Source organism: Pteropus medius, unplaced genomic scaffold (genome assembly GCF_902729225.1).
Source record: "Pteropus medius unplaced genomic scaffold, Ma_sr-lr_union100, whole genome shotgun sequence".
In the NCBI taxonomy this organism is placed as follows: Eukaryota; Metazoa; Chordata; class Mammalia; order Chiroptera; family Pteropodidae; genus Pteropus; species Pteropus medius.
This window is the reverse complement of record NW_024352784.1, coordinates 140,454-167,498: the sequence shown is the minus strand read 5'-3', so window position 1 is coordinate 167,498 and position 27,045 is coordinate 140,454. Positions and strand designations below refer to the sequence as shown.

The 27,045-nt window shown below is 41.6% G+C and overlaps 1 protein-coding gene across 5 annotated transcripts in view; it reads left to right on the top strand.

Moving 5' to 3' along the window:
* The first annotated feature begins 1,048 nt into the window (after positions 1–1,048).
* The window catches only part of DNHD1 (dynein heavy chain domain 1), a 58,543-nt gene continuing 32,546 nt past the window's right edge, over positions 1,049–27,045 (top strand). For 3 of the 5 annotated variants that reach the window (XR_005649656.1, XM_039847842.1, XM_039847841.1), the window contains exons 1-10: positions 1,074–6,403; positions 6,687–7,485; positions 10,271–10,444; positions 14,933–15,136; positions 15,217–15,327; positions 16,881–17,037; positions 23,778–24,032; positions 24,141–24,278; positions 24,412–24,463; positions 26,029–26,291. Coding sequence is in view for 4 of the 5 variants with exons in the window: in XM_039847842.1 (XP_039703776.1) it covers positions 6,340–6,403; positions 6,687–7,485; positions 10,271–10,444; positions 14,933–15,136; positions 15,217–15,327; positions 16,881–17,037; positions 23,778–24,032; positions 24,141–24,278; positions 24,412–24,463; positions 26,029–26,291 (2,217 nt within the window). In the remaining variant the exon portion in view is untranslated. Of the gene's footprint in view, positions 6,404–6,686; positions 7,486–10,270; positions 10,445–14,932; positions 15,137–15,216; positions 15,328–16,880; positions 17,038–23,777; positions 24,033–24,140; positions 24,279–24,411; positions 24,464–26,028; positions 26,292–26,381; positions 26,626–27,045 lie in introns of all 5 variants that reach the window. The other 2 variants (XM_039847839.1, XM_039847840.1) reach the window with 2 other exon arrangements.

Genomic DNA, 27,045 nt, shown 5'->3' with positions numbered 1-27,045 from the left:
TGATGTCCCGATTCTTTCCTCTCCATACTTAGAAGAACCTTCTTCCTACCATCAATCTTCTGTAGTTGCTGAAGTCTCCCTCAGGTCTTGCTGTAAGTAGTCATTGGCAAAATGAGAGCATATGAGGTTTCAAGCACAACAAGAATAAACAATGATAAAGCTTTATCCCTTTACTACAAACATTGAAGGGTTGATATTCCTGCCACTGTGGATTCAGAACATAACTACCCATACCTTTCCTTTGCAAAGTCTGATTCCTTTGAGGCTATTCAAGTGTGCTACCCTCTCTGTCCTTAGTAACTACCACTCTCCTACTTTCCTCTACATAGCTAGCCCTTGGTCTTCCTATCCACCTTAATGTTTACATGGACACTCCATTCAGTGTTTTGGTCTAGTTCTTTGACCTAATCTTCAATGATTTCCACTACCTTACCTGCAATTCCCGTAGTTATAGCCTGGCCATTGTCTTCACCGCACACTGCTCTATCTTCAAAGCACTATTACTTGCATCTTATTTACCAACCATATTCCCACTTTATTTACTGAACTATTCTACTAATGTTAGGTAGCTAGTTAGACATGAGTAACAGGGAACAAAGTAATAGGGGCCCAGCCTAGAGACCACCCAGAGAACACCCTACTGGTAGAGAATCCCTCCTGCATCCCCAGAGACTAAGGAAAGGAGGGTCATGATCTTAGCGGGCTGCAGACACCTATCCTAATTTGCACAGTTTAAGCTTCATTATAATACTACGTTTATTCCTGGAAGTTCATAATCTATAACAGACTGAATTCTGGGTAAGCACATGCAAATTAGGCCAAGAGTTATATAGCAACCAAGTGTCAATCAAAATGACCTCACTTGCCAATCACCTAAAAACACCTTTGTAACCACCCATCACGGCCCTGAATATAATGCAGACCTCTCCTTCCCCTGAGGTTACAACTCCCCATCTTCCATGGCTATAACCCTTCAACCCCCACCCCACCCCACCTTCCACCACCGCCCCAGCTGAGGTATGTATCCTCATTTCCACATAGCCAGTTTGAGGCTTGACCCGTCTTCTATCTCATAATATGCTTTTAATAAATGAACATTTCTCATATTCACTGAATTGAAATTCATTTCTTCATCAGTGATGAATTAGAGGTGTGTTACTGGAACTCCGATCGCTGCAACAGTAACATTACCATTCTTTGATTTCACTGGAGCAGTCAGGCCATTGCTTCTCCCTTCTCTATATTAATACCTTCCTGTCTTTAGATTCCTATCCAGCTTAAATTTTAGTGAACCTCTTGGAATAGCTTATTTCCTTCTCTTTTTTAGACTTTTAGATAAAATGAAACACATTTGTTCCTGTGTTTGGACAGATAAAAGCCACCCCAGGAAATCACTATAGAGTAGATTTATATCACAAGGAATCCATGGTTACCAGCTTCAAATGGTGTCTCAGCTGCTATAATCCCACTGGATTTTCTAGTTGTCTCTCCCACTCGCTTCAATGAATATTTCAAATTAATATTCCTAAATCACACCCCTACCACAATTCTCTCTGCTTTCTGCAGATAATCCAATTTCTTACTTCACAGAAAAGTAGAAGCTATCATTTGGGAACTCACAACAACTGGTTACCAGACATGGTTACTCACCCACATCTGCATCATTCTCTCCTCTCCTGTCTAAAACGGAGCAAGCATTCCTCTTAAAGCCAACGCCTATATTCTGTACTTTGAATTCTAGTCCTTCTTTCCTTCCTTGGGAATCTGACTTTTTCCCACCTTGCTAAATTCTAAACATGCTAAAGACTCCCCTGTTAATACCAAACAATACCACTCTGTACCTCATTTTCCCTCCAGCTCCATCCTATTTTTTTCCAATTTATAGCTAAACGGTTGAATACTTTGGCCCTCTCCATCCCATTCCTCCACCTAGTCTTTTGACTTCTACAACCTCCATTCTATTGAAATGGTTCTTACTGAGGTGATGCTGGCTCACCAAGTGACCTTCATATTTCTGAATCCAGGGTTATTCCCCAGTCTTTAGTTTACTTCACTTCTCAGTAGCACCTGGTACTACTATCTAGTTCCTCATCATTGACAGTCATCCACTGGCATCTGTGATATGCCACTCACATACTTTTACTACTGCCTCTTTGGCTGCAGCTTCGTAGCCTCCTTTGCTGGCTCACCCACCTCCAGTCTTCAAATCTAAAAGTTTCTCTACGCCCTGTTCTTTCTCAAGTCTATTTTTTCTAGGATTGTTTCATTCCCACTTTGAGCTTTAGTTACTGATGACTCCCAGATCTCTCTTTTGAGCTTCCTGATTGACATCTCCATTTATGTATCTCAAAAACATCCCCAACTCAATGTGTTTTCTCATGAACTTTCTATGCCTAGTACTCACTCAATGGCAAAAGCTAGAAACCTCACTCATCGCCTTACTCACTTGCCAAATCCTAACAATATACATTTCTAAATATCCCTTGATTTTGTCTGCTTCTCTCCATCTCCACAATCTCCCACACAGATTATTGCAACTGCTGCTTCTCCCCATATCCACTATTCGATCCCTCCAATCTGTTCTCCATTCACAGGCCAGAACACAAACTGATGCTTAAAATTTTGCAATAGCTTCCTACTCATAAGATAAAAACTGACATTCTACACCTGACCTAGAAGGCCCTGCATGATCCAGCTTCTGTCTACCTCAGCTTTATCTTATCAATTGCTCAGACACTGGACTGTCAATACTGTTTGTTGAATTGAACCTGACCACACTTCACTCCATCCCTGTGCTCTGACTACACTGACCTTTGGATTCCTCTCCAGCAGTCCTCAACCATTTTGGCACCAGGGACCAATGCTCCTATGAGAATCTAATGCTTGATGATCTGCGGTGGGGCTGAGGTGGTGATGCTAGCGCTGGGGAGCAGCTGCAAATACAGATGAAGCTTCACTCGCTCACCCGCTACTCACTTCCTACTATGTGTCCTGGTTCCTAGGCCACTGACCAGTATGGGTTTTCAGCCCAGGGGTTGGGGACCCCTGCTCTAACCTATCATATACTATTGCAGCTCAAGGCCTTTGCACCTGATGTTTTCTGTCTTGCAGTGCTTTTTCCGTACTTTACCTATTAAACTACTCATTCTTGAATACTTAGTTTAAATACTGTTTCCTCAAAGATCTCTTTCCAGACTCCAGCTCCCATAATTCCTCATGTTTTCGACATGTAGCACTTCTACCAGTTGGTCATGAGGTCATGAGGTCTATATTGCTCACCATTGTATCCTTATCATAGTGCCTGGCACATAATATGTATTCAATAAATATTTGTTGAATGAACATTTTTCAGTCTTCTCCCAGCTCAGTCTGCTATTTACATGACAAGAGAAAAACTTTTAATTAAGAGACAAGTGAATCTGCATTTAACCTCTGCTGTTTTTTCCCATAGCATTATCACATATACTTTATTAATTTTTTATTATTTGTGTCTCCCACTAGAATTTATGCACCATAAGCCAGGAGTTTTTGTCAATGTTATTATTTTGTACACTGATGTAACCAAACATCTAAAATAATGTTCAACATAGTTGATAATAAATACTTGTTGTGTGAAGAAGGCAAGAGAGTATAATTCCAGAGCAAAAGTCTAGAGCCTGGCTTTAGAGAGAAGAGCACCTCTTATTGGTAACAGGAAAGAGGGAGAGATGGATGAAAGAAGATCTAAGTAGTTTTTTATTTGGATTTGGGAGCTTGAGAGAGTTCCTTTTAAATAGCATGTATGATGGTTAATTTTATATGTCAGGTTGGCTAGGTTACAGTATTTAATCAAACACTAATCTAGGTGTTGCTATGAACATATTTTATAGATGTGGTTAACATCTACAATTAATTGACTTTAAGTAAATGAAATTACCCTCAATAATGTGAGTAGGCTTCATCTAATGAGTTGAAGGCCTTAGAGCAAAAACTGAGATTTCCCCCAGAAGAAGCAATTCTGCCTCAAGACTGCAGCATTAATTTCTGTCTGTTTCTAGCATACTGACCTACCTTTAGATTTTGGACTTGCCAGCCTCCACAATCATGTGAACCAATTCCTTAAATAAATATTTTTATGTATATATACCTGTATCCTATTGGTTCTGTTTCTCTGGAGGACCCTGATTGATACAGCATCTAATTTTTTTTTCCAAAGAGGAGGTGAAGTTATTAGAGAGTAAAGAAGGAAATGGAAGGTGAGAGAGTACAGGAAATTTGAAATAGTCTTTGTACAGAATGGAAGAGTGAACTGACAAAAGAAACATAATTAGATTTTTAGGCAGTGTTGAGGACTCAACTGAGGTTACTCAACAGATTCCCTGGAAAACTATTATTTTAAGGCCTTAAACTTTAAGATCTACTGTGACTCTGACTCTTCTTTGTCCTTCCCAGGAAGGTTGCCAATGCCATTATTTATGCCCTCACTGAACCCTGTTATAGCTTATTCACCTGTGGACATCGGGGAAAAGAGTGTTCACTGTGATTTAAGTTGTCCTCTAGTTGTCCCTCAGTATCTATTGTCCCCTTCTTTCTTTACCAATAGGACCCCTGGCTTTTGTCTGGGCACACGCCCACTGAAAATCAAGATTCGATTTTGCAGCTTTCCTTGGCGCTAGGTGTGTCTATGTGATAGTGATATGTGCATTGCCCAATTGTGGTCTTAAAAGTAGGCTCTGAGGTGGGAGCATGCTTGATGTGACCCAGGCACAGCAGGAGTCGAGTGAATGGGGAAAAGAGAGTCGGACAGAAGATCACAGAGGTAGCAGGCAACTGAGCAGATAGCAATTTGTAGACCATCATAGAACTTTGGCTCTCACTTGAAGGGATGAGATGATAAGACTTTTGTGAGTTTTGTGCAGAGGAGTGACATGACCTGTTTGTTTGAAAAGGGTCACTGGTTGCTCTGAAAAGAGCAAATTGTAGTCACAAGAGTGGAAGCAGGGAGACCAGTCAGAGGCTATGGGATAATCCAAGTGAGAGGCGATAGTGGCTTAGACCAAGTTTCTATCTAGCACTTAAGGTGATAAGAAATAGTTGGATTCTGGATATTTTGAAGCTATAAGCCAACAGAATTTGCTGAAGGATTAGACATGGGATGTGGGGGGAGGAGGGGATGGGAGGGAGAGAGAGAAGTCAAAGGTGACTTTAAGGTTTTGACCTGAGCAACTGGAAAAAGTGGACTTGCCATTTACTGAAAGTGGAAGACAATGAAGAAACAAGTTTCTTGGGATAGGGGGAGGCAGTTAAGGGTCTGGTTTGGGATATTTCAAGTTTGGGATACTCATCAGATATCCAAGTGGAGACATTAAATAGTTCAAGTAGTTCTTTATGGCTACACACATTTAGATTTCAGAGCTATGGTGGGACTATCATATGCTGAATTTCTACTTTTGTTTTAATCATCTAGCTCCCCTACCCCTGATTTTGAGCTTCCTGTGATCAAGGATTTTATCTTATTTGGGGTTTGGGAGGAGATAAGATGGGCTAGGTGGATGTGAGGGGCGGGGATGGTCCCAATGACATAGGTCATTGATGCCTGGTGCTAGCTTAGCTGCTTAGTGAATGGATAAACAGATGGATTACACCTGCCCACGATGCCCTAAGGATTGCTACTTCCCCTAATCAAACGCGTCATTCTTTTTCAGACCCAGCCAGGCTGACCCTCTATTCCCAAGGCTTGAGGGCAGCGAGCACGTTTGGCTTGGCCCTGCCCCCTGGGTCCCGCCCCTTCCTTTTCTGGCTCCTCGGGCACTCCAGGCGTCCTCGTGGGTGGGAACTAAGTAACCGTTCTAACAGCTGGGAGGGGATGGAGCTGCGGTTGAGTCCATGGCGCACGATCTGCCTCCCTTCACCCGCTAGGACCACTCTCGCCTGCTTCCCCCAGTTAGGCTCTATCCTCCCACGCTCCCATGGAGCCCTCTTCCCTCCCTCCTCCACCTCCTCCTGCCAGACCGGTCCTTTGCCACTTTTCCCTCTCTGTTTGCTCTCCTTCCCCCACCCCATCCCGATCAAGTAGTTCTTTATGTCCACTCCTCAGCTTTCTGTCCTCAACAGAAAGCCAACCGGCAGGCAGACGAGACTGGGACTTTGCTACCTCTGAGTGACGACCTGTTTCTCTTCTTCAGGCGATCGCCAGGCTCCAGTCCCAGTGACGGTTCCTCACTTTGTGTATCAGTTTTGCCTCTACAAGTGGTCACACGTGTGTCTGCCAGTCTCTGCGTGTGGGTGGCTGTGAGTAGAGGGAGCCTGTGCCTAGGACCCAAGTCTAAGTTCATCCATTTCCCCAACAGGCACTCCTTAATGAAACCTCGTCGGCAGATCTGTGTCCCGTCCCTTGTCTTGCCTCCTGTACCCCTTAGGCCAGGTGAGGGGGACAATATCCTGGGGAGTGGGAAGGAACTCTTGTGCAGGGAGTGCCCCACTGCTGTCCAGGGCCTGCTTCTTACCAGAGTTTTGGGGGAAGCTGTAGGTAGGGTCGAGGGTCCCAGGAAAGGCCCTCTGCTGGTTTGGCTCCGCCTTGCAGCTCCCGTTTCCCCCTGTCCTAAGTCCCTCCTTTCCCCTTTCCCCCAACCCTTTTGACCCTGACCACACCCTGCCCAGAGCCTAAGACCTCTTCTCTTGCCCCTCTCTTGTTCTGGGTCAAACAGGTGAGGCCCAACAGCCAGGAACCTGGAACTGGCAGTCGGAGCCTGAGCAGTGGGCAAAGTCGGTTCGCCAGCAATTGAATGCCGAACTCCTCTTGGTCTCAGAGAGGAGGGTGGGCTCCTCTCCTGAAGCAGCAGCATCATCTGATCCCCTTGAGTCTCGGCACTATCCGAGGAGACAGAGGCAGTTCCTGAAGGCAGGGACTCAGTCAGAGCAGCCCAGAGGGCTGGAGCTCCTGGTAGCTGAGCTCCGAACTCTGTTCTCAGCTGTGCTACAAGATGGCAGCCCTGCAGCTTGGCACTACCTGCATGCAGTGCTGGGTCTCCTTCCCCCATACCGTGCGCTGCTAGTGGGCCACCTTGATTTGCTGCCCTTCTTGGAGCAGCTGTACCACTGGGCACCCTGGGTCCTATCCCAGCTCCAGCTGGACCTGCTAGATGCCATAAACCAAGTCTTTCCCCGAGACATCTCTTTGTTAGAGAATGCCTCCCATGTTGACTGCTGTCTTCAGAAGCAGAGGTTCCATCATGGTTCCCCACTCCCAGCGTGCCCTTTTGTGAAGGCCTGGAGGAGTAGGCAGCAAGTGGAGGAGGAGTTGGCCACATGGCTGCGACCATTGACTCTGCCTGAGCTACAGCACAGCCTGGGTATTGTTGGTGCTGAGGTGGCCCTGGAAGAGGCCCATTGGCTAGATGGCCTTAGCCTCCTTCCCCTGGCACTGGCAACAGACATCCCTGTACAGTATGAAAGCAATGGCACTGAGTACGCAGAGGAAGAGCCTGGTGGAAGAAGAGAGACTAAGTAAGTGAGGGATCCAGTCTGGGGCTTTGAGCACAAGAGAGAGAGAAGCCAGTTTATGGGTACCCCTTGGGTTACTTGGATGTCTAAAGCCAGCTCCCTATTGACTTAAGGGATTAGCCTGACCATAAGCCAAGCTGGTGAGAAGCTGCAAAATAAAGCTGGTGGTCTTAGTGTTAAAATCCCCATAGAGAAATGCAGAAATTCATGAAAATCAAAAGTCAGCTATGAGGAAAAGCTTCAGAGGAAAAGCTTGAGTTTCCAGAGTTTCCAGATTAAAGACTTTACCTTTAATCAAGCTTGACTTTGTCAGTATTTGCTCCAAATTTATGGCTGGGTCAAATTTTTTCTGAAGCCTTAGCACCTTTATGGTGGACAGATAGGCTGGCTCCTAGGGGCCCTGATCGCAAGTGGCCAATGCCAACAATTCATGCCTTCGATAGCCCCAGCAAACTCTTTCTTTTTCAGAGACCTGCCATGTGCTTTGAATGTATGTTTCCTCTCATGGGGGAACCTAATTGAAGTGAGAATGTGTGGAGATGTTGGGAAGGGGTCAAGTTTTCTGCCCTCTTTTTGGACCTGGTGGTAAACCTCTGAGGCCTAGTTAATGTGGCTTAATGAAGTTCTCCAGGACTGGTCTCCCAGACATTGGTTCATTCAATAAGTATTATTGGATACCTAATATATATCAGGAACTTATAGATGCTGAGGATACAGAAGTGAACAAGACAGACTCAATCCCTTTTCTTGTATTTTACACTTAGGAAGATAGATGTTAAATAAGTTGATACAAGTAAAACATAATTACAAATTGTGATAAGTGCTATAAAACCAAAGAACATTGCCTTCCCTCTGGTTGCTCCTCTGGGGTGTGTGTGTGTGTGTGTGTGTGTGTGTGTGTGTGTCTGTGTGTCTGTGTGTCTGTGTGTCTGTGTGTGTCTATGTACACAGTTAGGAGAAAACACATCAGAGGAGTTTGTGTTTAGAATTAAAATATCTTGCAGGTTAGGAGGTAAAATAAAAAGAAAGTTTCAAAGGGAAAGGACCAGTCAGTAGTGTTAAATGCTACTGAGGCAAGTAAGAAAAATCTGAAACAAGTTAATTGGATTTAGTAACAAGGAGGAGGTTGATGAGAGCAGTGTCAGTGGGGTTGTGTGAGGAGGAAGCCAGATTGTATTGCATTCAGGAGTTCATTGGAGATGAAGTGGAAATCACATTTTACTATTCTTTCACAAAGCTTGGCTTGAAAGGGAGAGAGAGAGAGAGATAATAGGACAGCAGACTGAAAGAAGAGTGGTGTCTGGGTAGAACTCTTTTAAAAAAAATATGGAGAGATGTTCATAGCTCTTAAGACAGTGCTTGAGAAGTGGGTACTCTACAAACATATATAGAGCAAATGAATACATATAGGCTAATGGTAAGAAGAGAATGAAGATAGCTCATGAAGAGGGGATAAGAGATCCAGAGTGTAAATCGAGGAATTAGCCTTGTAGAGAAGAAAGGTCACTCCTTCCTCTCAAATTGGGGGAAAAGATTAGGATGGGGGTATACGCAGATAAATATGTGGGAAGGCAGCTGAACTTGAGGGAATTTATTCATGGCCGAATGCCTCATTTTTCTCTGGACAGAGAAGGGAGGAGACTGGGGCTTGGCAGGGCTGGGCATGGGGAACTGGTGGAGGGCTGGAACAGCAGCTGAGGACACTGGAAGAGATAGCTGCTTGAGGACTTGTACTAAGGCATAAAAGTAGAACAAGCCCACAGTTGAGATTGAACACCAGAAATCTATAGAGGAGCCAATATTCCTGGTTCTGTGTTCTTCTGAACCTACTTAGATCATGTAGGATTTTAATTGTTAAGGAAATGAACCTTTAATAGCAGTTATACCTTTAAGATGTCCTGATCCAACATCAAGGTCATAGACCCTATTGTTGATATGAACTTTAGGATTGCATCCCTGGGGTAACTTGTTCTATTGATTTAAGTTTGGGTCAATTAATGACACTAGTATAATTTGACTGGTTAAGTCAAAGTTTAATTGGAGNAGAGAGAGAGAGAGAGAGAGAGAGAGAGAGAGAGAGAGAGAGAGAGAGAGAGAGAGAGAGAGAGAGAGACTGAGACTTTGTGCGCACTCTGAATTCACTCCAACCAAAATTGTTAGTCCAGGTAATTAACATTTGGCTTCTTGAACAATTGACTTTTGTAATAATTTTGTTGACTGGTATGGTAGCAGTGTGAGAACATTGACAGTACTGGTACAGGCTTGAGGGGGTTGAAGAATACACCATTAGATCCTGGCTAGAAAAGAAAGGGTGTGAAGCTAGAGGTTGGGTGATGATAGGGGAAGAGCAAGAAAGAGAGGGAGGGAAATGAGGCAGGGTTGGAAAGCAGGTATAATGGGGGCAAAGATAGGAGATCTAGAAGGTTAGGAAGGTTGCCAGGGAGCAGAAATCCAGGACCGTGGGCTTGCAGGGTGACAAGTTGGGAAAACAAAAGTATCCCCACTACTTTTACTCAGTATTGCATAGTACTTATTTCATAGTAATCACAATCAATCCAGAATGATTATTCATTTATCAGAAAGGGTGGAGTTGTCCATGCACATGTCTGTGTGAATATAATTGCCTGGCTGTGTTGCATCATGGACTATATTTACTTGGTTTGTGAACACTTTTGGTGGAATAGGTGGTAGAAAGGCTCTGATAGTGCCACATCGGGTCCTCTCACTGGCCAATGGTGGCAACCTGATATCTTTGCTCTGCTTTGTCTCTTGCTTTTTTCTCACACAGGTCACGTCTCGACTCTGAAGTTGCTGGAAAGAAGACCTTCCAAAAGAGCAGCACTGGCTTTTTACCTGGGACTTCCCTCCTGGGTAGCCAGGTGATGACCATTCTGAAGACAGAGAGAAACTTGAAGAAGATCCACTTCCTCTATCTCAATGTGGCTCCTAACCGGTACTTTAGGTAAGAGCCTAAATCTAGACCTCTTCTTTTTTCACTCCCTGATTTCCTCCCATGCTATCTTCCCCTTTGCCTCTTCCCCATACTCACTCCTCTCCTGTCCCTTCTCCTCTCCCCTGTCATTTTTCCTCTGTCTGTTTCCATCCCTCTTCCCTTCTCCTCAGCCGCCTCCTGGCCACTCTTCCCCTCCTCTTCGCTCCCCTTTGCTCTCACAGTCTTTTGTCTTAGTCATCCTCTTCTACTTTTTGCTCTTCTTTATTCGATCCTAGAATGATAGAAGCATTTGGTCATTACCTCAGAAGGGAATTTAATGGTGATCTTTTCCAACTCTAATGCATGAATCAGGTGCTTGTTCAAATCTTTAGTGTCAGGGAAGTTTTGTGTTTCTCAAGCCATCCTGTTTCTTAGACTGTACCAAAATGTGCTTTTTTTTCACAATTGCCTCTTCATCCCAATTTTATCTCTGAGGCTATAAAAACAAATCTCCTCCTTCCACATGGCTCAAGAGGAATTCATTCACTGTCTTCCATTAGATCCAAATCTTACATATTTTTAAAAGTCCTCTTCAAATCCCATCTCTTCTCAGAAATAATAATAATAATTAGCATTAATGAAGCTTTTCTATAAACCAGACAGTTTGCTAATAAACACATGAGATGTGTTATTTAATCCTCACCTACCAGGTAGGTGCTGTTATTATTTCCATGTATGAGATGAGTAGACTGATGCATAGAGAGGTTAAGTAACTTGTCTAAAGCCACAAAAGTGGTGGAAACAAGACTTAAACCCAGGACTATGTTAACTCAAAAGTGTGCCCTTAAGCAGTATCTGATATACACACTCCCTCCCCAAGAGCCTTATTTCCTATATACACTGATCTCTTTCTCCTGGACTTAGGTAGCACTATTGATCTGTATCGTCTATTCATTTACTGATCAATTCATTTAACAGACATTCACTGAGAGCATTGTGCCAGTTATTAAGCAACTGTGCCTTGGCTCTGAGTCTACTCTTCTCTCTGCTTTGTGATACTGGGGCTGAGACTATAAACCTCGTTTTTTCAGCTGGACCCCATTAGCTTTGATTAGTAGGGGGTGCTAGAAGGGGACTGGACAGCAGGGTAAAAGAAGAGACTGTCTCTTTTGCTTGCTCTTCCTGTCAGCATTGTCCCAGAAATGGTCCTTCACCCTGGCAGCGGCAGGCACTTTCTGAATCAGCCTCTTCATAATCCTGAGAAGTACCAATACCAATTGGGTAGCACTTTCCATCAGAATTCTGAGTCTCAACTCTGCAAAGCACCCCCTCCAAACTCCTGAGATACTAGTAAGAGCCAGGAAGCATCTCCTTAGAAATCCAACTTCCAACTCTACAAGCCCCTCCTCCAAGCTCATAGTTTCTAAGAACCTAAACCTCTTCTCTGTGTTCCTCTAGTTCTGAGGCTGGCATCCATTTCCTGTGGTTATTATCTCTGTGCTACCTTAGTGCTCCCTTTTGCTTTTTCAGTCATCTTACACCTTTTAAAAAACACGTTCTCTCTATTAAATTTACTTTGTCGAAATGCCTGGTATGACCTTGGTTTTCCTGACTGGACCCTGATTGATACAGTTCTTGATATTATGAGTGATCCCAGGAAACGAGCCTCAAATATGGAGTTCTGATATTGGTTTCATAATGTCCTTAGCCTCAAACAGTACTGAGCTCCTTGCTAATGGAAACTAGGATACTAGTAATCCATGACATGCAGTGGCATCACAATTAATTAAATTATCACTTTTGCTGGAGTGTGATGAAGCATCTACTGCCACATAGTGGCTGCTACTCTCGACCACCTGGCAGTAATGATAGTAATAGTAGCAATGTGGGATGAGAGGTCTATTGACCATGGTGGAAAGCTCACAGAAAGAAAATTACAAGCTTAGAGCTTTAAATTATCATCTCAGTCATAATCAGAGAAGCAGCACAATCAAAGATAATTAGGTACATTGAGAGACAAGAAACCATGAGCAAGAGAACTGAAAAGGCAGCATCTGCCAAAGAAGAAAATCAGTGAAGTGAGTTTAGCATTTGGTGCTGCTTTTTCCCAAACAGGCACCTGTTAGTTCCAATGGAGGCAATTGTGTGTTTTACTCTACCCTCCCAAAAGACTGAGAAGAGGAGCTGAGCTGTTGACAGACTCAGGAAGCTCAAGAGCAGAAGTAGCAGAAGTGCCTAGGACCCACAGCAAGGAGGGAGGTGTTTTCTGGTTTAACATATATTGTAAATAGGGTCCCAACTCAAAGCCCAGGGATTTAATTTGTGAGTTCTCTGATGGGTTTATAAGATGATTTTTATATTTTATCCAGATATTTTGCCCAGTTTTTCTAGTTGTTCTTAAGTGGGAGTGTTGGTCCAAATTTCTAGTGCACCTCAGCAAAAGTAGAAACTGACAGTTGTTGTTTCATTTTGTTTATTTATTTGCCATGTAACAGGTTTTAAAAAATGTTTGAATTTATCAAATTTTTCTTGTCTTTGTCCTAGATTTTGAGTAATATTTAGGGAGGAATTTATTCCTTCACTTCCTTAGAGCGTTTTCTCTACTATCACCATCACCTTCCTACCCTTACTGCCCCGTTTAAAATTGCACTCCCTTCCTCTTGGCACTACTAGTCTCCCTTTTCCTGCCCCTTGCCCTGCCATTTATTAGGTTTATTATTTAGTAGGTTTATTGTCTTTCTTCTCCAGTGGAATGAGAGCTCTGTCAGGGCAGGTGTTTCTGTTTGTTATGTTTAGCATCCTCAGGGCTTAGAACAGTTTAGCATAGAGTACAAACTCAGTAATATTTGTTGAATGAATGAACGAATGCATGAATTCATTCATTCATATTTAGAGGGGATAAATTATGAGTTCAGTATAGAACTTGCTGTGTTTCAGGTACGTGCAAGAGAGTTTGAGGTATTTTGGAAGCAGTTGAGTACATGGGTCTGAGACTCAGGAAGATCTTGTTTTGCCCCATTTACTCTCTAGCATCACTTAATATTCCAGCTGATCTGAGCTCTTTTAGGGCAAGGACTATGTAGCAGTTATCTTTATGTCTTCATCTCTGATCACAGCCTGGACAGAAAGGTAACTTGATAAATGGTTTAATTAAGCTCCATGAAGACATGAACTAGGTTTTTCTTGTTCACTTCTGTGAACAGTGTCTGACACAGTGCTTCGCTTAATAAACATTTGCAGAATGAGTGACTATACCCCCAAAGGAGCAGTGGCCATTGGGAGTGAGGGGAATGCTCCGTTTTAGAAGGTCACAGGGACAGGGCTCCATTAGGGTAGGTAGCTGTCCTGTGGGAAGCTAAATGGTCTAGTAGTTAAGAGAGGGGCCTTGAATTAGGTAGATTTGTTTTTAAATCCTGTATTATAATTTCCTTAACTGCCTTGGGTGAAGTTATGGTTTTTCTTTGTTTCTGTTTCTCATCTGTAATTCGGTGATAATAGTGCTTGAAAAGATCTAGTTACTTTGTCAGAAATGAAATAAGGTTTTTATATGACTTGACTTAGTGAACTCATTCTGGTATCTGTCTGAACACTCTTAAATCACTTGTTTAACAACGTATTCTAGAAAGTTGAGAGAGATAAGAGAGAGAGGAGGAGCATTTTATCTTTTAGGCATTAAAGGCATAGGATCTAGGACATATAGCTTTTAAAGGGCTTTAGAGTATATGCAATGCTTAAAAATATTCCTGGCTCTGTTATGAAAGGAAAACTGCAAAATAAAAAATAATAAATACTTTATTAAATGAGACATGACATTAAGCTAACTACTGTAACTAGATAATAGCTGTTATACAGCTACATATAAATTGTATTTAATGTGGGATGTAGGTGCATTTTGCTGAAGTAAGAGAATTCTGTAGGGTTTTAAGATAGTTCCAGAGGTATCTCTTGTTCACTAGGTGGCAGTTTTCCTCTTTATGATCTGTGCCTCGTCTAGTTGCCCCTTGCTTTTCCCTATTCTCAGTTACTCCAAATGGCATTCTCTGATTATCTCTGATGTTATTTCAGTACCTAGAGATATATATGTATTTTATCATTTCCAAGATGTACACTTTTTTCACATTTCAACATCTCTGAAATTGTTATGCATCTTACAATTCGATGGAGTATCATATTGGCAGCATTTTTTGTTTTAGTGTTTCATCTGCAGCTTACAGCTCATGCCATCTTAGATTTGATGGGATGTAAGGTATCTGAGTTTGGAGACAGGAACTTCTTGGAACTGACTAGGGGCCTTTTTCTTTCTTCCCATCTATCTTTGGCTTCCATTTCTTTTTAATAATATTTATTCCATCTTTCTAGTTTGAAGATCATTCTGCTCTTTTTCCCTTCTTTCTACTTTCTTCTACCTTCCTTCCTGCCTTTTTTTTTTTTTTTTAAATCTCCTCTTCCTTCTTTTGTCCCCTTCTGAAGTCTGCACAAGTTCCCAGGGCTCCTACTAATCAGAGCCCTTTTTTAAAGGCCCTACAGCCTGGTGGTAGTGCCACCAAACAAAGTGAATCCTGAGCACTACATCTTCTCTCCCTTTGGGATCCTGCATATGCACCCTGTGGAGGGCAGTGAGACAATGACGCTGGGTACCTGGCACCGCCACTGTGTGCTCTGGCAACAGCTCCAGTTCATTCCATTCTTCAAGTATTGCCTCTTACGCAAGGCTTTGGCTTGGTAGGTTATGGTGGGTATGGGATTTGGGGAGAAGTGTTGCAGACAGCAGCAGCACGTTGTCACTTTCCTCTGATCTGCAGCTGGAAGAAGAGTGTGAAGTTGCAAGGGCTGGCCCGGTGCCGGACTTTCCTGGGGAAGCATCTGCTCTTTGTTGTACCCCACTTTGGAGCTGGGCTGCTCCATATTAGCAGGTGAGGTCTTCAAAGCACAACGCCAGTGGATTTTGAAAAATCATTTTTACAAAAAGTAATAGCATGTTTCTTGTAGAATATTTAGGAAATACAAAAAAAAAAAATAAGCTCAAAGAAAAAACATTTTTAATCCCTCCACCCACAAATAACCACTATGAACATTTTGTTGCATATCCTTCTATTTTTACATATTGTTAAGTAACCAGTTTTTTTTCTTTGAATAATATAGGCTGAACATATCTCCATGTAATTATGTATACCTACATCAACTTGTCCCAGATCAAATCTGGGGATTTAACTCGGTGTTTGAATCCAAACTCTCTGCTCTTTCCATGGTATTACTTGGATTCTTTTTCTGGAAAAGCTTAGTTGTTCTTATTTTCAGTACTTTCTTGCTTTCTCTGCATTCCTCAGCCACTCCAATTGTCTTCTGTGGTAGGTGATGCAATCTCAAACATCTATGAGGCCCAAGTGGGAGTTATGGAAAAAATTCAGTGGGTTAGGTGCAAGACATTACAAACTTTGGGGCCTGTAATCTGGAGATTGCATCTAAAGAGGACAGTCATACTCAGTTCCAGTTGACTTTTGCCATTGGGAATATAGGTCCAGCATGTCAGCCACCTTATTTTTCAGGATTTCCTGGATATCCACATTTTGTTTTAAAATTTCTTAGTTTTACCTGGTTAGCTCCAATTTTTATTAAAACAACTGTGCTGGTCAACTCTTAGTGGTACCTATGAAAACCTTTTCAGTCTTAATTTGGCCCAGGGGCTACCAATTTACAACCTCTGCTCTAGGCATCCTCCAGTCTAGCCTAATCCTCAAGGTGTAATTAAAAGCATAAGGGCTTGAAGGCTGGACTGATGTGAATTTAAATCCTGAATACCAGCAAGGGTCTTTACTCTTTTAGCCTCAGTTTTCTGATCTGAAAACTAGAGATAAAGATTTCTGCTACACAGCTACAGTGAGAATTAAATGAAATTGTGAATATAAAGTACCATGTTTAGTGCCTGTTACTATGTACTGAATAAATGACACCCATTATGATCATCTTATGCTTATTGGAGGCCTTTACTCTTCAAGGATATATAGAGATGTGTTCTCAGGGGTGATGGTAGGGGAGTGGATAACAGAAGCAGGTTTCCTCAGGGATGGTCAGCTCATGAAGAAGTTGCAAGTTCATCACTGATGATCCTGAAACTCACCTGTCCATGTAGACTTTTAGGGCCTTTGGCTTCCTCTATTATAAGGAGGAAGCCTCTGTAGTCTCTCCTTTTAGGTCAGACCTTGGGATCTATTTGAGCTTCTCTCCTGGAAGAAAGATCACTCATATAAATGTTTGCACATACCCCAGTCCTTTCCCAAAGAATTCCTGGGTTTGAATTCTTCCAAAGAACTCTCGAGAAAAAGCTGTCACTGTCGGTCACTGGGAATATTATAATCTTTCTAAACATTTGCTCATTCGGAGGTGAGCTGGGCTAGGAAGAGGTCAAAGGTGTTCAAGGAAATAGGACTGAGATACCAGCTCTGACCAGCTTGGCCTTTGATTCCAGACTTCTACAGGAGCTGCGCTCTGTGTCCTGGCTCCCCCAGGAGCCAGATCAGAGCTACCAGCTGGTGGATCTGCAGCAGGCTCTAGCCAGGGAGAACTACAAGGCTCTGCGGCTGCTCTGTCGCTGCCTGCACCTCTGTACATCCATCCTTCAAACGGTAAGAGAACCTTTTCTCCAACCTGAACTTGCCAGAGTTCCAGCCTCTGCCTAGCTTATGCTCCTCCTGGAATCCTCTGGGTGGCCTAGACTCTGCATTTGGCTTAGAGCCATTGTCCTGCCCAGCAACAGCAGTCTCTGCTCTGGGGTGGATGGATCAATAATAGGTGAGCAGAAACTTAGGCTCAGTCTTTCCCTAAGGGCTGGTCCTGGCCTTGAGGAGGGAGGAGAAGGAACATAACATCGATTTTTCAGTTGTTTGTGCCAGAGGCATTAGGGAATTTAAGATTTGGAATCCTGATCTTTCATGCTGCAAGGCTTATCTTTGAACCTATCTTGAAACTTTGGAAGGCCACTGGCTGGTAGAAGCATTCAAGTTGGAGTCCTTCCTAATTATGCCTACTTTGCATCAGTCATACATGATCTCAGCCTAGGGCTCTGGGAGGCCCTGCTGTACTTGCCTATTGCCGATGACCTACCATTCCTACTTTGTTGTCTGTCAGGTGGGGCTAAATACACAGTTCTCTGGCTAATAATCACCATGTACAGATAGTCCAGTTCTGATAGAGGGGCCCTACCCAGATTTTGTGAGAATGAGAACTGATGTAAAAGAGAGCCTTGGTGCATTCATACAGGGAAATAGTCTTTATCTTCCAGACAACAGCTGGACCTGCCATTGCACTAAACTGTGGGGCGGAAAGTGGGTAGAGATGCTCCATAGCCTTTCTCTACCTCCCAGTTCTTAAATCTCACCTTTGTTTTAATGTTACAAAAACAGTGGTAACTTTTTTTATAGTCAGTAGTAGTTTTTTATTATTATTATTATTAAGGTATAATTTACATGCAGTAAACTTTAAGTGTACAGTTTGTTGAAATGTTTACATATATATATCCATGTAACCACCACTCAGATGAAAATCTAGAACATTTCTAGCACCTCGGTAAGCTCCCTGGTACCTCTCGACAACACCCCCGCAAAGGTTACTCTCACCTCTGTCACTATTGATTAATTTTGTCTGGTTTTGAATTTCCTATAAATGGAATCAGACAATATGTGCTCTTTTCCGTCTGGCTTCTTTTCACCCAGTGTTATGTTAGTGAGGTTTATCCATAATGTTCTAGGTAGCAGTGGTTCACTCTTTTGTATGCTATATAGTGTTTCCCTGTATGAATGTACCACAATTTATTTGTTAATTCTCTTATGGATGGACTTAATTTTTCACTATTATGAATATTGCTGCTATGAATATTCCTGTACATGTCTTTTGGTGGACATAAGAACTCATTTGTTTGGGGCATATATTCTAAGAGTTATTGCTGGAATAAGGTTTATGTATGTTATGCAGTGCCAAACAGTTTTCTAGAGTGGTTGTACCAGTTTAAAGTCCCACCTGTGATGTAGGAGACTTCAGGTTATCCTGTGTTCTCATCAACACTTGGTATTGCCAGTTTTTAATTTTAGCCAAACCAGTGGGTGTACAGTGGTATCTCATTGTGATTTTAATTTATGTTTCTGTGATCACCAGTGATGTTGAGCCTCTTTCCACATGTTTATTGACCATTTGGTACCCTCTTCTGTGAAACATCTAACTCTCTTGCTCTTTTTTAATTGAGTTATCTGCTTTTTTCCTATTAATTTGTAGGAATTCTTTGTGTATTCTGGATATGGGTCCTGTATCAAAATTATGTATTGTAGATATTTTCTCCTAGTCTGTGGCTTACCTTTTTACTATTTTAATGGTATCTTTTGATTAACAGAAGTCTTCATTTTCTCGAAGTTCATTTTATTGATCTTTTTTGGTTCATGCCTTTTGAGTCCTGGTTTAAGAAATCTTTGCCAATCCCCAAAGTCATTTAGATATTCTATGTTTTCTTCTAGAGATTTTATTACCTTTTCTATTTCAGCCTATGGTCCATTTCAAATTAATTTTTATGTATGGTGTGAATTAAGAGTCAAATTTTATTTTTCCAACTTACAGAAAAGACTGTCCTTTCTCTACTTAATTACAGTGGTGTCTTTCTTAAACCAGGTGATTATTTATGTGTGGATCTGTTTCTGGACTTTTCTGTTCCATTAGTCTATTTGTCTATCTTTTTGTCAGTGTCACACTGTCTTGATTATTGTAGGTTTATGATAAGTCTTGATATCTGGTACCGTAACTCTACAACTTTTTGTTATATAACATTCCCCTGACTATTCTAGGTTCTTTGAATTCCCATATAAAGTTTAGAATCAGCTTGTTAATTTCCACAAAATAATTTATTGGGATTTTTTTCATTGGTTTGCTTTGAATCTATAGATCAATTGGAGGAGAATTGATAACAATATTTCATTTCCTAATCCATGAACATGGATCTCTTCATTTAGTTTGATTTCTTTAATTTCTCTTAACAAAGTTTTATAGGTTTCCTGTAGAGGTCTCGAATGTATTTTATTAGATATAGTACTAGATATTTATTACTAGATATTTCTTGTTGCTATTTTAAATGATATTTTTAAACATTTTTGTTTTCTAATGGTTGCTACACCACACACAAAATAATTGTGAAAGGAAAATCCAGAAATCTTTAAGAGATTATATAGGATATCATTTTTATTAGTTTAGGGTTTCTTAAACAAAATATAAAAACCATAAAAAACCAGTAAATTTGTCTATATTAAAATTAACTTTTTAAAAAGCATCATAAAAGATCGAAAAGACAAGCAAATGCAACATGTGGAGCTACTTTCTGTGTTGCTAGGTAGAATGGACTGGAACCCCAAAGTGGGGGAGGGGTGAAGGCGAAAGAAGGATCAGTAATCATCACAGCTGGTAACTGAACTGTTACTGACAGTTTGTAATCTGTGCTAAATAAAAGCATGCTGCTGACCATTTAAAGTGTAGCAATACCGAATAACTAAAATAGATTTGAAACATCAAGGAAATAATATTAAATGTGAGTGTTTGGCAGGTACCCTTTATCAGTTTTTAAGAATGCTCCCATCAATTCCTAGTTTGCGAAGAGGTCTTATCATGAATGGGTGTTGAATTTGTCCAATGACTTTTTTTTTCTGCTTCTATTTTGATAACCATGGGATTTTTCTCCCTCAGCCTATTAATATGGTGAATTGTCGGTGTTAGACCACCTTTGCATTACTGGAATAAACCCATTTCCTTTCTTTCTTTTTTGTATAACTTTTTATTTTTATATAATTTCATACTTATTAGATTGTTAATTTTGTCCCCTTTACTTTATCATTTATGCTCTTTCTCTCTCTACATTATTTTACTGAATCGTTTGAGAGTAAGTTGCAGACGTCAAGTCTCTTTACCCCTAAATATGCCAGTGTGTTTTTCCTAAAAGCAAGGATATTTTCTTCCATTACTACAGTACAATTATCAAAAATTAGAAAATTTCAGTTTGATACAATTCTATTATCTAACCCACAATCCTTATTAAAAATTTGCCAATTATTCTAATAATGTCCTTTATTGCTATATATATTTTTTCCTGCTTCAGGATCCAATCTGGAATCATGCGTTGCATTTAGTGGTCACTTCTCTTTAGCCTCTTTCCTATGGAACAGTTCCTCTGCCCTTTTTTTGGCTCCTTGTCTCACACTGGGACAAGTCTACAATCTGACATGTGTTCCAAAGCTGCCTTCTCCTCCAGATCACACCAAAATCAGTCGTAGCTGAGGTCTTGCTTGTCTTGTTCCCCTTCCCTATTTTGCTTCCCTCTCTCTATTAGAGATTTGTTTTCGGAAGATAGTTCCTTCAATACATCACATTAACCCAAACTGCTGCCTCAGGGTCTACTTTTAGGGAACTCAGACTGAGAAAATATGTATTAAACCAAGCTCATGCATTGTTTTATTCAAATATTCTATAGCCACAATGATTATTCTTATCTACTTTATCTTTCAGTTTTCTGAGAGATACATGTTAAAAATCGCCTCCTATGACTATAGATTTGTTAATTTCTCCTTGATGTTCTTTCATTTGCAAACATGTATTTCAAAATCACGTTGTTATGTGCATAAAGGTTCATAACAATATTTTGTGATTTTATTGATATGAAAAAGTCTTCATTCTTGTTACTACTTGTTTGATGTTGAGAGCATCAAGCATTTGCTTGATCTCTCTTCTTTTATCTCTTTGTTTTTGACCTTGCTTCATTATTTTATGTGTATTTCTTCTAAATAGCTGGGAAACATTTAGTCTGAGGGTCTATGTCTTGCGATAGGTTTATCTTCTTTATTATGATTACCGATAGGTTTGGATTTGTTTTTCCCATCTTGTTTTGGTACTTTTCTTTTTCCTTTGATTATTCCTCCTGTTTCTTGTCCTTTCTTGGATTGCTTGCATTTTTGTTGCTATCATTGATTTGGATGTTATACTTTTTATTCTTCTCATTGTTGCCTAGGAACTACTCAATGCCTACTCATCTTAGTTTTAGAATCTTTTTTTTTTTCATAAACTCTTAGCTTGGGGGAAAGCCATGTAATTCAGTTCTGGGCAATGAAACGTAAATGGAAGTCACCGGGAAAACTTTTAAACAAAGCAGATCTAACTGAATGTCTTTTTGGACCTTTACTCCTGTCTCATTGCCTGACCCTTGGATGAATTTTTTGGTGATAGAGAAGCCATCTCACCATAATAAGGATGAAAGTCATAATAAAAATGGAGGAGGAAAACAGAAGGAGCTTTGTTCTGATTGATATTATTGGGGCAATATGCCACCCAGGGACTTTTGATTGCATTAAATAAAGAAACCTTTTCATTGCTTAAGCTGCACTTTTCTAGTTTCCTCTTACTTGCAGCCAAATGCATATGTAAGATGTTTATACACCTGTCCAACAAGTGTAGCCGTTCAACTTAACATTTTTATGTCTATGTCTCTATCATATCTTTTTCTAAAAGAGTCCCTCTCTGGTCACTCTGTTTAAAATTTCAAACCCCCATGATCACCAGCATTCCTAATCCCTCTTTCCCTGCTCTGTGGTTTTTTTCACTTATCAATTTTTTGCATACAATGTAATTTACTTATTTATTATGTTTATTGTATCCCGCCCTCCCCCCGCCTCAAGAGAGTAGGAATTTTCACCTAATTCATTCACTAATATACCTCTACAGCATACCACATAGGTGGTACTCAGCAAATATTTGTTGAATGAATGCCAAGTGTAAATTTGTATCCCTATCTTTCTCCCAAGTAGAATAAGAACTTTATCATGCTTCTTAATTTCCTTTCTCTCCTCTCTTCCTGTCTCTACTCTCTACCTTTCCTATTATGCTTATATAGATATTTCCTGGAATTTTAATTTTGGATTGTTATGAATATTCTTATTTTACAGCCTACCCATTTGGAATTAAAAATATGTTTCAAAAACTTCTTTGCTCATCAGAGCTTCCTGTAGACCACTTTATCCTCTTGTATTTTTTTCCTTTGTCAGAAATATATTATTGTTGTTGTTTTTCAGAGAGAATCTGTGGATGGTAAATTTTTGAGTCTTTGTTTATCTAAATATGTCTTTATTCATTCTCAAACATCAGTGATACTGTGGCTAGATACAGAATACCAGGTTTAAAAAATTTCCTTGGAACTTTGAAGATATTGCCCCTAGTGGTGAGGTTTTAAAACGTACTGATTTTATTCTGTTGTAGTAATTATTGTTGTTTATATGGTTTTATCTTGATTGGCACTCAGTAAGCTCTTTCATGTGAGGTGATACATTCCTTTTACAAATATTTACTGTGGAATTACCCATGCCGGGCACTGTGTTAAGCAACAGAGAAATGAAAAATAAGATGTGACAGAGAACTCCTCCTTGAAGAATTTACAGTGTCATAGAAGTCACACAAGTAACTAGAAAATGATAATGCATTGGACTAAGGGTTATGAAGTGGGAAGCACTAGGTTTGAGAATATTCCTATAGCACAGAAGAGGACATCTCGCCAAGTCTGAGGGCATGTTTGTGTATAAAGCGCCTTAACTGTCTTATATCTGGGTCTCAGAAGACTGAGATTTGAGCTCAGAGTTAGCAGAATACAATTCACAGACACCAAGTAGTTCTAATCACAAGCTCTATTGAGCATCAAAAATGACAGGAGAGTAGCAAAGACCAAAAATCCACCTGGTCAAGGATATCTTTCTAGTGTCTCTCCTCTGTTCCTCAATAGGACAGGCCCAGAGAGATGGCAACTGTCAGCAGCCTTTGTAGGCTAAGGACACTCCCAAATATGAGAAGAACCCACAAAGAAGCTCGCAGGCTTTTATCTCACATCCCTCATACTCCAACAGAAAGTCTGTTTCCACTATCGTATACATAGTATTATGCTAGTCAGCAGGCCACCTCACCCAGGCCCAGTGATTGGAGTTCACATCCTGGAATTATTGCTGAGTTTTACTTATCCAATCTTTCTCTTTCTTTGTCTAATCTGTGCCATGCGAATCTCTCTGTTTATATATGTATGAATTTTCTATTTGTGTTCCACCCTGAGGACTTTTAGTAGACAGGCCTGGCCTATCAAATTAGCACATTGTAGCCTCTCAATATATGTCCTCTGTTTTGCATCTTCTCTGGTCACTGAAAGATATCTAGAGCTAATCTCTACTAAAAAGCAGCCCTCCATGTCTGTATCTTGGTTCCAGGTTTTAGGCTCCAAGATCTGAGAGTTTTGCACAGACTCGTAGGTGGCCAGTTTGCTCTCCATTCCCCTTTCTCCAGTGAATTTTCTACTCTTCTATGTTGACAGGTTCATGAGGATACATATCAAATGCAACAGGGCCTGCAGGAGCGAGTGAAAAACTGCAAGAGGATCAGGACAGGCCAAGGCTCCATATACCTTCAGAGGGTACAGCTCCAGAATCTGGAGCAGAAGCTGAGGCAGGCAGAGGCCTGGCTGCTGAAGCTGGGACAGTTGGCCCGCCTGGTAGACTACATGATTTGCCAGAACCTTGTGTCTATCATAGAGGAGGAGATAACCTCTTTTGTGACCAACATCCTGCAAGTGAGGTGGTGGTGGCATGTGTCGGGGTGGGCAGGCAGGCAAGGGCCAGATGGCTGGTAGTGGATACTGACATCTAGCCCCATTACCTCCCCTGACTCTTGTTTACAGGCCCCAAGGCAGAAACCCTTTCTCTCAGCACAGCTAGTGTTTGACAGTTGTGGCCACCTGTCTCATGAGCCCTGTGTTGAAAACATAATCCAGATTCTAACTGGGGGCCTACAATCTGTCAAGGCCTCTCCTCTGAAGGTATTCGGGATAGGTTGGGGGGTTGACTATAGGAATTCCCACTTTCTATCTTCTGTGTAATCAGAAGCTCTCAGCCTGGCCTGAACCTTCATTGTTTTCTATTTCTGTCCCCTCTCCATTCCATGGCATGAAGGTAATGCAATCTACAGACCTGAGGACCCCTTGGGATTCTCTGTATTCTGAAGGTATTTAAGGAGACCTAGCAGGGGGTATGACATGTGGAAGGAGAGGGGAGGGCATATGCCGCATACTAATGGCATGGCCATAGTCATACCTGGGGCGTGGATGGAGCAGCTCTAACTTGAGTACTATATACATCTAAATGTGGCCTAAATAATAAAAATAATTATCTCATATAACAAGAAGTTGCAAGGGTAAGTGCTTCCGGGGTTGGTTCGGTGACTTAAAAATGTCTTCAAGTACCAAGCTCTTTATATCCTTTCCTATCTCCTTCCTGGGTTTAGCTATAGGTAAGGGTGTGTGTAGTAGAAGAGGCCACATCCAAAAATGTTTTTTCATCCTCAGGCTTACTGCCTCATAGTTGCAAGGCAAGCAGCAGTTCCAAGCATCTTACTCTCAAGCAAAATCATGGGAAAAGAGGAGGCAGGGTTGGGGAGCGGCAAGGGTGGAAGCAGGGAGACAAGGTAGAAGGGTATTGCAATAATGCAGTGAGATTTGATGGTGACCAGCTGGGGAGAGGGAGCCAGGCAGTAGTAGAGGTAGTAAAGAATTGGTTGGATTGTAGATGTATTTTTAATGTAAGCCAACGGGATTTTGTGATAGCTGGGTATGTTGTATGAGAGAATAATCGAAGATGACTTTAGTTTTTGACTGGAATAACTGAAAGAATGGAGTTCCCATTTGCTGAAGTTGGAAGACTGCAGGAGAAGCAATTTTGGGAGGGAGAGATCAGAGCTTATTTTTGGCCTTATTAAGTTTGAAGGACATATTAGACATCCAAGCAGAGATGTGGAGTAGGCATTTGTTTAAATGGGCTTGGCATTCAGGGAGGGATCTGAGCTAGAGATAAGCTGGGAACAAATAGATGAATTTGGATGAGCTCCCTTAGAAAGTGAGTACAGATAAGAGAAGAGATCTGAGGACTGAGCCTTGCAGAGGGATGGGGGTGGGGGCAGGGCATGTAGTGGGACACTGTAGTGTTTAAGTGTTGGTAGTAAGGGTCTAATTTCTGAAAATTTTGATGCCTTTTCCCTTTTTTTGTACAAAATTTTAATGCAAGTACTGAAATTGGCAATTAATCAGTTCCTAAGAGGAGGCCAGGTTCGAGGATATTCCTTCTGTAAGGCAGATACTGAGGACTGGCATGCTCAACATCCTTTCTCACCTCCTCCTCCTCTGCTCTACAGAGGCTGGAGGTCCATGCTTCCCAGACACCCTTGCAGCTAGAGTGTTTTTGTTTTTCAGCTCTTCCATGTCTTCTCAACCCACTTAATATTCCCTAATAATTCCCTTTCTGTTTATACTAAAGTAAATTCTCTTCTCTGAACCTGAACCCTAACTAATAAATTCCCTGGGTGGGTCTGGTGTACTATGTTTCTAATATAGATGTATGGGGCTCCACCTATAGGAGGAGGTGTGTGTGTGTGTGTGTGTGTGTGTGTGTGTGTGTGTGTGTGTGTGTGTGTGTGTGTGTATGTGTGTGTAATGTGTGTGTACAGACTTTAGAGAAGGAGGTTGTATGTGGGCCCTAGAGAGCACTCATGGACAATTATGACATGTGTTCCAATAGAAGAAGATGAAGAGGACTCAAACATGGAATCCCTGATGTCCAAGTCCCAGGGCCAGCCCAGCGATGCTGTACAAATCTTCTGTGGCCCGAATATAGGATTGGTGTGGCCCTGGAAGTCTCACACAATTACTGAAGCCCTGGAGGTCCGTGGACACCGGCTGCGAGGCCAGTACTTGCCCCCCAATTACAAGCAGCTACAAGAGGACCTAGACAACAACCCCCAAATCCAGCAGGCACTGACTACACAACAGGCCCTAATGAAGGTAAGCACAGAGGCTTAAGGAATAGGATGATGCCTACCAATTTGCATTGTAGCCACCTATCTCTGCCCTAAGCACCTTGTCTGCCCCTAGGACATGCTAAGGGAGGTTCAGGAATTCTGCAGGCAATATCACTGGATGACAGTCATTTATGAGTTTCTACAAGCCTGGGGGCCTCAGAAACTAGAGTCTATGAGAGGTTGTCCTATCAAGAGCTATGTGATGCTGGTGAGCTCCCTGAATGTTTGGCAGGCCCGTGTATCCAGTATACCTATTGAATTGGTCACAAAAGGCAAGTTGCTGCTGCTGAACTGCCATGATATACAGGCAGAGATGGGTGAGTGTTGCTAACCTTCCCTCCTTTCCTTCTGCCTCCTTACCTTATCCACATGACCTTCCTTGGGCCCAGAATGTCCTCTAGGGACGTTAGGTATAGGCCCCTCATTGGACCCGTAGAGTTTCCCACAGCCCCAGGTCCCAACCCCTTCCTCTTGCAACTGTGACCATTACAGAGGACAGCCTCTCCACTTGCTTTGGTTCTGATCATTCTCCATACTCCTTTGGAATCACGTTCCTTTCACATGATGCTTTCTGTTGTTATGGTGGGGAAGTAATTCAAACCACATGACTGAGAAAAACCTTAGCCTGCCCTTAGGCTAAGTGAGCTGGTCTCTTTACAGAGACTCTCAGGAATCAAGGGTGTTTCCTCTCCACTTGTAGCAGTCAAAACTGACGCTATAATTTACATAGCGTCAGT